The following is a 13,542-nucleotide window of genomic DNA, read 5'->3' as shown; positions in this document are numbered from 1 at the left end:
CAGAGATTAACATGAAAATATAAAATATATATATATAATCATCTACTTGATATTTTGATATATGAATAGATACATTCTTAACAAGAACTTTAGATGGTTTCACATGCATCATCTGTATAATTAAGTCATAACAATTTTGATCTTTACATATTTTTTTCATACAGACTTAAAACCTGTTTGATAATGATTTTAAGAGGCATTTTTAGCCTTTCTCAAATCAGTTTCAAACATACTCTTAGATTGATATGGGGATTGTCCTGCTGCTTTTAGTAAAGTTTTACAAAAAAGATCAGGCAATTTGTCAAAGCATTTTTAAAGAAGAAAAGACAACCAAGGATGAGTTGACGGAATCTATTCAATTGCAAAAGCTACGCTGCACTGAACTGCACTGCACTTTTCCTGACTACTCAGATCTCGCCACCTTGTTTTGTCGGGTAATCCAATTCCCCGGCATCACATCTCCGATCTACCTCCTCAGCGGATCAGTGGATAGCCTTCACCACCAGCTCACGCTCCAAGCTCAGCAATCGAAGATTCAAAATCGACATTTCAAAGGAAGAGATCTGCGATCCGTATATTTGATAACAAAACATCACCAGCTACATCAAAGCGAAAACCTAAAAACAAAATCAAAAGCCTAGGACAAAAAAAGATAAGAGAGAGAATAGAAGATAATCGCAGATCTAGAGAAAGCCTAACATATGGAGGAGGGGCGGTTCAGCCGGTGTAGATGTGGAGATGAAGAGCCATGATGAGGACTGCAAATATGGCGACGAAGATGAGAGTGTGAACGGCGATTGACTTGCCGTTGGTCTTCATGCCTCCGAAATCAACATGTCGGTAGTGTCCCGGTAACTGGAACAGTAGTCCTGGCGACAGCAGGACAAACAGCACCACGCCGACTAATACTGGCGCCCAGTCCGCCATTTCAAATATATCGCCGATCTGCTTTGGCTCCCTTTGTATCTCAGTCCCAGCCTAAGTAGTAGCAGTAGCTTCGAGGCGACGCTCCTTTTTGAGATTAGAAACTTAAGCCCTCGAATGTGACACTGGCGTTCAACTACCACCCACAGTTTTTGTAAGCACAAGAAGCAACAAGTGGCCTCTCCAACGCTAATACACCTTTATTAATATAGCCCTTCAGGTGTTAATTATTACGACTACGCCATTGTTCTTTTGAACCGATTGGCCCTTCCACAGAATAAATACCCATCTTTGTCTCTGGGTTTTGTATAGCGAAATGTTATCATTGAATTAAAGGTTTTTTTTTTTTTTTTTTGGGAAGAATATATAGAATAATTTCGAATTAAAAAAATCGTAAAAATATAAATATATAATATAACATAATATGAAATTTCTCACTCTTGACTTTAATGAATGAAAACTGCTTGGCTCGCTACACTAAATGCGAAGCTTACCGGACGGTTTAGGAAAGGAACATCCCAGTCCAATCGATCTCAAAACTGGGTCCCAAATTCAAAATCGACTGAATAATAGCGCCCATCCTTTATCTCTGCCATTTGATTTTATATCCAAGCACAGCTGGACCGGACCGTCAAGCCTTTTGTTTGACCAACGCCTCCCATCCTCTTTTTTATTAATAACTTTTGAAAGAAGCCCAAAGATGGGGCGAAGGTCCGGCTTAATTATAATTGATGGACGCTGGTAGAGCACTCGACACCAACTCCCAGGCAACTAGAAGGACCGCAATTGATTACCACACACATAATGCTTGGAGAGTTAGCTGGCTAGCGCTTGTGGGCTTTTCACCATCTACTTCAAATTATGCTGAACCCTACCAACAAAGGGATAACAAAAACACAAAAGAGAAAAAAGATTTGTATTGATTTCCCATATCCCATACTTTATGGGATTCCATTCCCTCTCTGAAGTAGCTGCAGGCATAGTACGGCATCCGAAGGCTTTTTTATATGCTTGCTTGATACTTCTTCCACCTCTTCCTTTGCCGCATAGACAAAGTTGGAGCACTTGGTCAAGCTTAGGATGAGGGATTGGGCAGCTCTGCTGATAGCTTCGGCCCTGTTTGCATTTCTGTCTCCGGGATTGATCTTTCAAATTCCTGGGAGGGAGCGACCTGCTGATTTTATGGGCATGAAAACTAATATAGCCGCTGTATTCGTTCATGCAGTTATCTACGGTTTGCTTCTCATTTTATTCTTCATTATTCTTAATGTTCACCTCTATGCCTAGGAGGTATGGAGACATCACTGGAAGCTTTTTGAAAGCACAGCCTCAAGCCTCAGGACTCAGGCTTCAGCTCCTCTGGGACTGAATTTTGGAGTTTTTTGTCTTTTATTTGCTTATTGATCAGTGATATATTCCTGCTAATGAAGGAATATTCATACTTGTAGCTTATGATCAAGCAAGTGCCTTAATAAACATAGTTGTGTTTCTTTCTATACAATAATTTTGATTGTCAAGAAAGCAGAGGACTAATGAAGATGTTATAAAGAATGCCATCCCACATAGCTAAATGATGGAAAATATAATATTCTGTCACAAATGGAAAGGGTGTTAGTCATCTCTTTAATTAATGTAGAAAATAGGGAAGTCTGCTTGTGATCCATTTGTTTTAAGCAGGATAGCCTGAAAGTAAGCACACTGGCATGACTTTCCCAAAGAAATAGCAGGTAAGCACACCAATGATTGACTCATAAATCACATAACTGACACTTCCAGGTTTCAGAATGGTGCTGCAATCAATAATTTTCTACAGTAGAACATTCATTGCTCTGATCTTGATACTGCTATTGATGTTCCTATCAGAATAAAAATAAAGTTAACTGGTCGTGTTTTGAATTATTAGCAGTTTTTTTTTTATGGTATACACAGAGGAATCCTAAATTCAGTCCCAGATTCTCAGCGAAATTGTTCATCCAGCCTCACAAACAACCTAACAAGCATCAAGTGCTGTTAGCATATGTATACACGTTTGATCCTCCTTCTAGCTTTTACCATCCACCTCTAAGCAGCACTTAATTCATGCTGGTGAACTATGCTAGCATGTAGCTCATAGTATAAACATGCTGTCGAGTCCAGTGAACTAATGGAAAACTGGATGAATTCAAATATCAATTGGAATAACCTAAGGAATGGCCTGTTCACTGTTACAATAGTTTATGAGAGAGTTCAACTAGTGACATCACACAAACATGAGGAAGAAAGCTACATAGCTATGGCTTTCATTGCATTCTTCCCCCCTAAGCATCCAAACACGCCAGCCATCCCTGTCTGAGTCCATGGAGCCCTAGTCAATGTTCATCTAATAAATTACTTACATTACATGAATGTAGACATTCTAGAGTTGTCAGTAATAAAATGATAATTTTAGTAATGACATAAGATCGTTTCTTGTTATATCATTTATGCAATGCGCTTATTAGCCGGTCACTCCAGCTTCTTTTATTTCCTCAAATTGAGATCAAATTAGATTTATGGCAATGAAGTAGAAACTGGATCTCAAACAATTCTCTGAATATAGTTAATACAATATCAAAATAAACCAAATTTCATAACAACAATGGTGATTAAAGACAGGTTCATTCACGATAACAGTTGACCATCACAAAGAACAAAAGTAATCATAATAACTAAGGAACGGCAACATATGTAACACAACACTGATTAAGAAAATGCCTTTCCTAAGACTAAACCCTGTTGAACCCAACAAAGGATCAAGAGTTTGACTGATATATTAATCAAATGTGTATTACTGATAGAACTAAGGCCAATGCAGAAAAATTATTAATACAGAGAACGTCAATGTTGAACAATCCAAATGAATTCAATCCACCAACAGTGATGGGTTATGAAGGTTGTTAACCAATGTACATGTGCACACCAATTGCTAACAAGAAGATGCAGATGAGAGTGAAGTAGATGAGGGAATGAACCAGTATGGACACTCCACTTGTTTGAAAGTTGGTGAACTCAATGAATCGGCCACGGCCTGGTATCTGAATCAGCAGTCCTGGCATCAATAGTATGAACAACATGACTGACACAAACACAGCTCCCCAATCCGACATCCTCCTTATTTCTATCACTGATTAGCAATGGCTAGCATAGAGGTAGAAGGGTGTTTATAAAGTGGTGGAGGTTTGGGGAAGAAGACAAAGGACTAATGACTAGGAAAAGCAAAGGTTGGAGAATCAAGCTATTCGGATTCACATTTCACAAAGAAGTCACATGCATGACCAGTGAATGATCAGCCAGAGCAAGTGAGGTGGGTGGGACTATGAATCCTGAAAAAAGAATCAATTTGGGGTTGCTTGTGAGATCAAAATTCTGGTTTTGGCTTTTCTAAGATCTACACATTCACGCCACTGTCATAAAGCCTTTTGATTCCAGCTAACCATTGTGGATTATGAAATGTTCACATGGATAACATAAAGAGTCCACTTAGTGGCTTCTTACCATGATTAAACGCAAAACATGCAACCTGGGATTTGATTTGATTGTCTACTTTTTTCAGAAAAATCCCCACCTTCAACCTATAGTCATAAAAACAGCTAAAGTTCAACCCACCGATTTATATCCTGACAGTCAGTCAAAACAAGGCTCCTTCGCTGAGTTCTTGAATGATTCACATGTATCAACCAGAATAAGTCACACAAAAAGCAAAAGCCTTCTTGGGGTGTCAGCAACAAATGAAACATCCATGATTATAAACCAACAAAAAGCGTGACAAAGAGGAAAGAATGAAAATAGTTATAATTGCACAGAAAGACGCAAACCGAATGAAACCAGGCCTCTTTGCTGGGAAGTTGTACTAATTCCTCATGTTGAGTGTCCAATCCACCATTGGGTGGAGGGGACAAAACAGTGGACATGCCCTCTCTCACAATTCCTTCAGAGATGGACTCCGGGTGCAGAGTTTTTTGAAAACCACTGTACTAATCCAGCCCTAATTATTGGACTGGAGACCAGCCCAAAAGAACCTAACTTCTACTTACATTGTCCTTGCTCCTTCGATAGTCTAAAAAATGAGGAATAATACAAATAGGCTTGTTAGAGAAAACACTCAAAACCTTCATGTACACAATCATTTCATGATCAAGGGTATGACTCTGAACCGCACACAGACTATCTATGAGAAGTATTGAATCCAAAGAATTTGTGACAAGTTATTACTTCCTATTGGACACAGGTCTCAGCCATGGAGTACCGGAATGGAGGGATAGGTCAAGGAGGCTATGACCAATAAGTCACGCCCCTTGAATCCAGATCAAACAAGGTCAAATACTTTGATCAAGTGTCATCAATCATTACATATAGGTGTCCTGGCAGCAAGACTAGTCAATTTATGCAAGCAAAAAGGGCGAATAAACAATTTGAGCTAGCATTCATCCATACAGATGCATACTAAACCATAAACCACAGGTGTCCAAGCACCCATTTGATTGCCTCATCCATAGCTTATACATAACATGCCATATATTCTTTAGCAGTTTTCGCTTTACCAGAGGCTTCTTCCTCAATTTCATTAAGGTATGAAAATCTCAAAAACCATCACAAATGGTTTGCACTCAACACAACAGATCTGCCTGCAAACACGACAATATAAACTGTAATTTTCCTTTGAATATGATCTCCATAAAAATAAACCTATATTTCAAATTCTATGAAGAAAAAAATAATCCATAGATTAAAAAATTAACTAACAGCAAAATTCCCTGTCCAATTAGCGCAACACAAATGCGATAAGAAATACATCCATCATGGTCCACCATCACAAATATTCAGTATCACATAAATCAGGAGATCATCCTTTTTGTTTGGTTGCTGGGAAAATCGTACGTCAGGGTAAAGAAAATTAAAAATAATTCATGGCAGCAATATTAGTTTCGTCGACAGCAGGGTTCGAACCTGCGCGGGCGAAGCCCAACAGATTTCAAGTCTGTCTCCTTAACCACTCGGACATATCGACCTGTGGCACGTTATATTCGTTTGTTTGGTTGCTGAGAAAATCTTACGAAAGGGTAAAGAAGATTAATATAAAAAAAAAATTAATTTCGTCGACAGCAGGGTTCGAACCTGCGCGGGCGAAGCCCAACAGATTTCAAGTCTGTCTCCTTAACCACTCGGACATATCGACTTATGCATTATTCGTCTTAACAGATGATTATTAATTCTAACATTAGTTTGCATCAGAATATTGTTTGAATAGCATATATGGTTATAGATAAGAACCGAAATTAATTATTATATATTGGAAAGTGAAGTGAATCCTATCTTCTTTATAGTCCACGCGTCATCCAGATGGATTTGGCTTTTCCTTCTTGTTGGACACACTCAAATCACTTTTTAATTCTTCTATTAGCTGTTCTCTTCCACTTGACTACTTATTTATATATATGAATAATCCAAGAAGTGATAATTATACTCAACAAACCTTTGAGGGGTGGGAGAAAAATTGACGACTCTCTGGACCCATATGAAGTTATCAACAATGAAAGGTGAGGACACTCAAGGACCATATTTTCAAAAAGTGAAAAAGGTGTCCTTCTAAGATTTGTATTTTTCCTAAAGATGTAGGAGAGAGAGAAAAATTGTCTTTCAAAACATCCTACCTTAAATCGCCCAAAAACTTTTTATTATAGGAGAGAGAAAAAAATAATATATCCCAAAGCAGTTCTAGTTGAGATGATCATTAACTTTAACTATAGTAACAAAATGTACTTTTTTAATATTTACCAAAAACAGAGATCATATTACATATTTTTAGATATCATTATTTATATCCTAATCTTATTTATTTATGATTTTATATATTCATTTCAATAATTCATGAAAATGCTCAAAATCTTTTAAGATAACTAAACTTTCATATTACATCTTTACTCGATACAAAGAAGAATAGTTAGATTCGTCTTTTTAAATGCAGTTTGATCGATTTTTTTAATCTACAAGAATCATTCCTTTTTATGATCTTTATTTTAGGTCAAGGTGAATTTGTGCACCTTCAAATTTTGAGATAAATCATTCTCCTTGTGATTCATCCTTTTTTAGTACCTCCATTTTGTTTTTTTTTTTTTTGAATTATTTAAATCTTATCACATATTCAACTATTGATAAGATCGGAGCCCACATCATTTCGGATAAGAAGAGGATTTGTGGGTGGGAAATATCCAATTGTTTGTTGCTGAGGACGTTTCTGCACATCTCCTGATCACAAAATAAGACAACGTGAACAACATGCATGTCAGAGATAAAGTGAATGTCTAAAAGACGTTCTTGTTTTCCATATTGATTTTGATTTGGTTTTTTCTTTTCGTACCTACCACATTTTAAATTAATTTTTTCAGCAATCATAACATTCAAGGGTTCCTACTTTTGTTCAAAAGATATGTGTCCTTGTTGTCAATGTATTGATTAGTATTTTGAAATTTACTTGATTAATTGTGAGCTCATACATAACTGCCTGCCTGCTGTCTCGTACCAAAATGCCTTTGGATGGCACCTCATTAAAAGTTCATGCTCTTCTTCTCTTTATTTCAAAGTATGGATAGAAAATCAAAAGTGAAGTTAAAACTCCGTTTAGCAGGATTTTAGAAAACTCTTCTAATTTTTTTTTTTATATTTAAAATTTTTTATCTTTTTTAAATATTAAAATTTTCTAAAATGTTCCTAAAATTAATATCAAACAGACTTGTAAGATTATTTTACTGCTTTATGAAATTTAATGAAAAATTGGACCATTATTAAATCCTTTTTGAATTGATTTCGGAGAAGTCAAATTCAAAAACGTCTTTTTTAAGTTGAATAAGAATATAGTTTAACTAATTTTATTTGAAGAACTTATGATAAAAAAAAATTAGTATAAAAGTCACGGAAATACAACCTATAAAAACTCTATTTTAGTTTATGTAAAAAGTTTTTTTCAGTGTTTCTTTAACTTTAATTCAACTAAAATAGAAAAATTAAAAACAAAATCGTGGTGTTTGTTTTTTTTTTTTTATTGAATAGAAAAAACAATTTTTTTTAACAAACTAAAAATATATATATTCTTTTAAAAAAAGTTTTGAAATTGAATAAATTTTATTAAAGAAATATTAATTTAATATTAATAGGAAGTTATTTTTTATTTTATGATATTTTTATTAGTAGTATATTTTCAAAATCATAAATCTGACTTTGACTTCAATTTGAAGCAAAATCCAAAACAAAATGAAAGACTACTTGTTGCAAGAGCTTAATCAACACGTTATCATTTTTTTAGTAAACAAATATTACATTTATGTTAACATAATTAGAATTACAACTGAAAATTTTTCTTGTTTAAAATAAATTAATTAATCTCTTCAAAGTCTCAAATAAACTACAAAAAAAAATAATTTTATAAAAAATAATATGGTATATTATTAAATTTTATTATTTAATAAATTGAAATGTACATGACTATACCTATTATTTTGAATTCATGATTTATTAAGAATCGAAAATTTTTGGATTTTTTTATGCTATATTTAAAAAGTGTATATCACAATGGTCAAATATCGGTAAAATATTCGTTATTTTTTCAATTTTTTTATATAAACAATTCTAAATTATGAAAAAATTCATCAATAGTATAATTAAACGTGGAAGCCAGTTAGGAAGAGAATTTGAAGTTGCTAACTGCCCGTTTGCGTGGAAGGAAAAATGGAAATTATTATACTTTGGACTTGTGGTGTTCGAATTTGTTTGCTTTGGATTTTTTATTTTTTATTTTTTGTCTTAAACAAATCTTGTGGAAAAAGGAAATTTATCATTTCATTATTTGGGGTTTTAAGCACTGCCGGAGAAAATATGTGAGAGAATTAGATGGTCAAAAAGTAATAGGAAGGAGAAAAAAAAAATATTGACTTAGTAAAAATGCATGGACCTTGGGAAGGGTTAATTTTGATGACATCTTTAAGATTTTATGAAAATACATTTGTTCATTATTAATTTCAATTTTTCTCCATTAATACTTTTATCATTGTGTTTATTTTTTAAATTTTAATTTTTTTTATAGAGATTTGAGGTGAAAAGATTTTAGGTAATAATAATTCTTCAAAAAAATAAATTTCATAAATGAAATGCATCTATAGATGTAGTATTTGATAAAATTTAAAACCAATATTAGAATAAAATTAACTTAAATAAATATTAATTGAATAGTACATGGCCGGTCCAAGGATTCTTCTAAATGTGTTTTGACAATAACAAAATAAAGTTAAGTAAACTAATGAGTTTAAATCAAGTTAAATTTCGGGTATTAATTGAGAAAATTAAAAGAAAAGACAAGTATACTTTGAAAGAATCTAAGAAAAGCAAAATCAATAATGTATGAAGAATTAAACTCGATATATGATGAATCATTTGAGTGTACTTAGGATTTAAACTTTTCCCGTATATTTCTTTATACTTAATTTTTCTAAAAACTCACTTAAATGATTACTTTCTATTTAAAACTAAGTTAAACTTCAAAAACTTTAGGCAAAGTGATTTAAAAATGATTTATAGAGTCCCTACAAATTGTTGTCTAAGTGTTAGAAAGGTTTAAGGTTGAAAAGATAGACTTTTAGCCTTATTTGATCCAACCAATCTATGGGACTTGAATCAATTCAACAGATTGTGAACTAGTTGAACCGGTTGCCTTTTCCTAGTCAAGGTCCGACCCAAGGTGCAAAAAATTTTGTTTGAACTTGCATTCCCAATCTAGGTTAACCTTTATCAATCGAACTTTGAAAATGACAAACAATTACCTTTTAAGTATTTATTGAGATGAGAACACTTGCATTAAATTCCTTATCTACCATTTTTCTCTCGTTCAAAGTATTCAACTCTTTGTATGTCTATTTATTCATCTTAACTTTTTTTATATTTAAGTATTTATTGTGCTAGATTGAGTGTTGTTAAACTTTTATTAATTTGAGTAAGGTTGAATGTCGAAGCTTTAAGTTAAAGATTCAATTTGAACATACTTGTATGTATCCATTGGAATCATCAACTTTAAGTGTAAGATTTAAAAACTTGGATTAGAAGATTTAAAATTTTGGATTGAAAGCCTTGATCTAGCAGTCCCTCACTTGAAAGGAGTTTGAGGGTAAACATAGGTTAGTATTGTAGAACTACTATAAAAATCGTCTTTAGGATGTTAGTTTTTAAATTTTAAAAATATGTTTGTTAATTATTTTTTAACTAAAACCAATTTTTTAAAATATTTTAGGATTATGTAATAACAATGTAAACCTTAATGGATGTGTCTTGATATTTTAGTTTTCAAATTTTAAAAATATGTTTTGATATTAATGGATATGTGAAATGTGTTTTTGAGTAGTTGAAATATCATGTAAATTTTAATTAGGGATGTTGACTTATTGGCATGTGAGTTGTATCGAGTATTTTATTGGGTCAGTATTTGTGCATCCATTATTGTATGTCTATTTCCTTGTTTGTTGAAAAAATTGAAAAAAAAAAAAAGTGAAAACTCATATGATTAATTCATGTGATGAACCTTCTTGAGTTTGATTTAAAAATATCTATTTATCATTTTCTAATTGTTATCCATAGTTGAAATGCATTACAATATTAGTAAAACTATTAGTCTAAACATTTAACAAAATTTAATTTAATTCAGATTCAATTCAAAATTAGGGCTATTTAGATTTTAAATGAAAAAACAACAAACACTAATTTAACTCATTCCTTTTCTTTTTTCTTAAATAAAAAAAATAAACTATAGTCTCTAACTATTACATGTATTTATTATCCACTTTACCCCATGATAATGCATGAACTCATTATCGATTAAGTATATTTCAAGTAACTAGAAACCATGGGCAAGATAGTAATTTTCATTATTTAGACCTGAATTGTTAATTAAATTGAAATATACTTCATATTAGAGATAAAAATATAAGATATAGAAGTTAAGATTACCTTTAAATACACTTTATATTTTGTGTTTTTAAAATTTAAAAATAATAATAAATTTTATATAATATATAAGAATTTATAGATTTCATTTTTTTAAATGAAAATTATTTAAAAATAAAATAAAATCTTAAAAAAATTATTATCTCAAATTAAAAAAAATATTAAAATGATTTTAAAAAACATAAGATAAATCTTTTTTAAATATACATAAATATTTTATTTTTATTCAAATATTTTAAATTTAAAAAATAAAAATAAAAATAGTAAATATTTCCCGACGATTATTCTGATTGAGTCGCATATGTTTGGTCTGTGTCTTACAATTATTTTGGTATTAGGAGGCTAGGAGCCGACGAGCCGTGCATAAACATCCTTCAGGGCCACAAGCCGGCGGATATTTCCCAGTCGCAAATCCTCTTCTTATCCAAAATGATGTGACCGATCACATTGATAGGCCACCTACAATTTAAGATATATTTAAATAAATAAAAAATTTAACCACGATATGTCTTTTAAAATTTTAAAATCTAAGGTATAATTTTTTATGAAATTTTAATAAATAATAAAACATTATTACTACATATATTAACAGTTTGTTATGAATAGAAAATTTTTGAAATTTTTTTATGCTATATATTTAAAATTGTATATGGCATTTTGTTAGGGTGTAATAAGTTAATAACATAGATATTGCCTATATTTGGTTCCAATAAATATTTTAAAAAATAATTTTATTATGTTTGATTTATCATAAAAAAATATAAAATAAATATGAATATAATTAAAATTAATGAAAAATTTATATATGTTTAAATTATTTAAATTCTTATATAAAATAATTAAATAAAAAAATAAATTTGAAGTAAGAAATAAAAATAATTTATTGATTTTAAATCTATTTTTTATTTATATATATATATATATATATATATATATATATATATATATATTTATATATTTTGTTTCATTTCCTTGTAATTTTTTGAAAGGTTGGAAATAGATTTATATCCCGGAATAGGTGACGCAAATAATTAGAATAAATTTGTAAAAAAATTATAGAACATCTCCAAGATGATAGGGTTAGGAATAGGATTGAAGTGGACAGCACATTTGAGTGGACAAGAAAAATGGAAATAATTGTATTTTGTACTAGACGTGTTGGAATGTGTTTCCTTTTGGTATTTCCTCTAAAGCAAATATAGTGAAAAGCAAAAAATAAAAAATAAAATTAATTGAATAGTGTTTATTGATGGATAGCAAGTTTAAATTTTGGATAAAATTAAACTTATTTTTATCTTATATTGTTTATTTTAATATTTCTATTCTATTTAAAAAAAAATTAAGATAAAAAAAACCCTGATTAAAATAAAATAAAATTAAGGATCTATTTGAAAACTTCGACCCTAAAAATAAGGGCCAATTTGAAAACTCTGATTAAAAACTTTTTATTATTTATTTTTTAGAAGAAAATAATTTTTTAATTTTAAAATATTTGATAATTTTTAATTAAAAATAAATTTTGAAAATTTGTTCCGGGAATAAGTTATTTAAGAACTTTTCATATTTTTTTTAAATTATTATTTAAACATTTATGAGTCACAGGAAAATGCTAACCTCCAAGTTGTTAAATGCTAATCTCCAGCTTGTTAAACGGAACAAGATTTGACATAAAATGAGGAATAATTATTGGACAAAATTATTATTGTTATAAAATATAAGATTTTATTGGGAACTTACGGATGATCATCCATATTGATGTATATCTCTTTGTGACTCCCTGATAAAAGGGAGATACCTTAATTTTTTTTTTTGTCTATATTTTAATTTATCTTTCTTATTTTCTTCTCCTTTCATTTTATAATTTTTGCTTTTTCTTTTTATTACTCATGCATGCGATCACGTGAGTATGATCATAAATTTATACTTTTGAATTATATGGAAATAATTTAATTTTTACAAAATAGATTTTGAATTATACTTATCAAAATTAAAATATATTTTACTTTTTTAATGAATATGAATTATATAGTTCTGTCTACTTGAAAGAATTTTATAGAAAAAATACATATTTTTTAAATTATTTATTTTTGGATTTTAAAATTTAACCATGATATGTTTAAAATAGAAAAAAAAAGTTAAAAGAAAAACTAAATTTTATTTTTGAGATAAAAAATGAAACTGAATAAAAGATCATGGATATAAGCTAATGTGATCTACTAAAAAAAGTAGACAACACTTTGGACATGATGAAACTTAATACTTAATAATTTAAATTGATTTTAAGTCAAATTATTAACTTAAAACTTATTATTTAATTTTTACTTTAAATAATTATTAAAACATTACTTTTATGACTACTTGTAACTATTTTTATAGTATCATTAGAGTCTCTAATAACCCATTTTGAAGTACTTTTATTCTTTATTTTTGAGCTATCAAAATTTAATTTGAATCTTTCATTAATGGGAGATATCCAATGAATTCATTTTTCAAGGATATTACGTTATTTGATTAGAAGGTAGGTGTAACGACCCGCACCCAACCATGTAGATATTGTCCGCTTTGAGCCCAAGGGGGTCATCACGGTTTTAAAACGCGTCTACTTGGTTAAGAAGA

The 13,542-nt window shown here is 30.5% G+C and overlaps 2 protein-coding genes and 2 non-coding genes across 4 annotated transcripts; 1 reads left to right on the top strand and 3 right to left on the bottom strand.

Annotated features, from left to right (window-relative positions):
- Positions 1–97: 97 nt before the first annotated feature.
- On the bottom strand, positions 98–4,398 carry LOC117929566. The gene is made up of 2 exons (XM_034849880.1): positions 3,851–4,398; positions 98–941 (listed from the first exon to the last, which is right to left on the bottom strand). The coding sequence occupies exons 1-2, from the start codon at positions 4,047–4,049 to the stop codon at positions 718–720; spliced, it is 423 nt and encodes a 140-aa protein (XP_034705771.1). The 5' UTR covers positions 4,050–4,398; the 3' UTR covers positions 98–717.
- LOC117929565 lies at positions 1,699–2,445 on the top strand. The gene has a single exon (XM_034849879.1). It carries the CDS (start codon positions 2,005–2,007, stop codon positions 2,209–2,211), a length of 207 nt encoding a protein of 68 aa, XP_034705770.1. The 5' UTR covers positions 1,699–2,004; the 3' UTR covers positions 2,212–2,445.
- A 1,470-nt stretch (positions 4,399–5,868) lies between the features above and the next one.
- TRNAS-UGA lies at positions 5,869–5,950 on the bottom strand. The gene has a single exon. It is a non-coding gene; the product is annotated as a tRNA-Ser (tRNA).
- Positions 5,951–6,036: 86 nt separating this feature from the next.
- TRNAS-UGA lies at positions 6,037–6,118 on the bottom strand. Its single transcript has one exon. It is a non-coding gene; the product is annotated as a tRNA-Ser (tRNA).
- Positions 6,119–13,542: the final 7,424 nt, after the last annotated feature.

This window comes from Vitis riparia, chromosome 14 (assembly GCF_004353265.1).
Source record: "Vitis riparia cultivar Riparia Gloire de Montpellier isolate 1030 chromosome 14, EGFV_Vit.rip_1.0, whole genome shotgun sequence".
Classification (NCBI taxonomy): domain Eukaryota; kingdom Viridiplantae; phylum Streptophyta; class Magnoliopsida; order Vitales; family Vitaceae; genus Vitis; species Vitis riparia.
The sequence above is the reverse complement of the archived record's forward strand: the minus strand, read 5'-3'. Positions and strand labels throughout refer to the sequence as shown.

What these genes read in the sequence shown, in the direction of transcription:
- LOC117929565 (XM_034849879.1), top strand. Translation starts at nt 2,005, where the DNA reads ATGAGGGATTGGGCAGCTCTGCTGATAGCTTCGGCCCTGTTTGCATTT.
- LOC117929566 (XM_034849880.1), bottom strand. Translation starts at nt 4,049, where the DNA reads ATGTCGGATTGGGGAGCTGTGTTTGTGTCAGTCATGTTGTTCATACTA. An exon ending in AGCAATTGGTGTGCACATGT is followed by an intron (nt 942 to 3,850) that starts ACATTGGTTAAC and finishes CAAAGCAGATCG; the next exon opens with GCGATATATTTGAAATGGCG.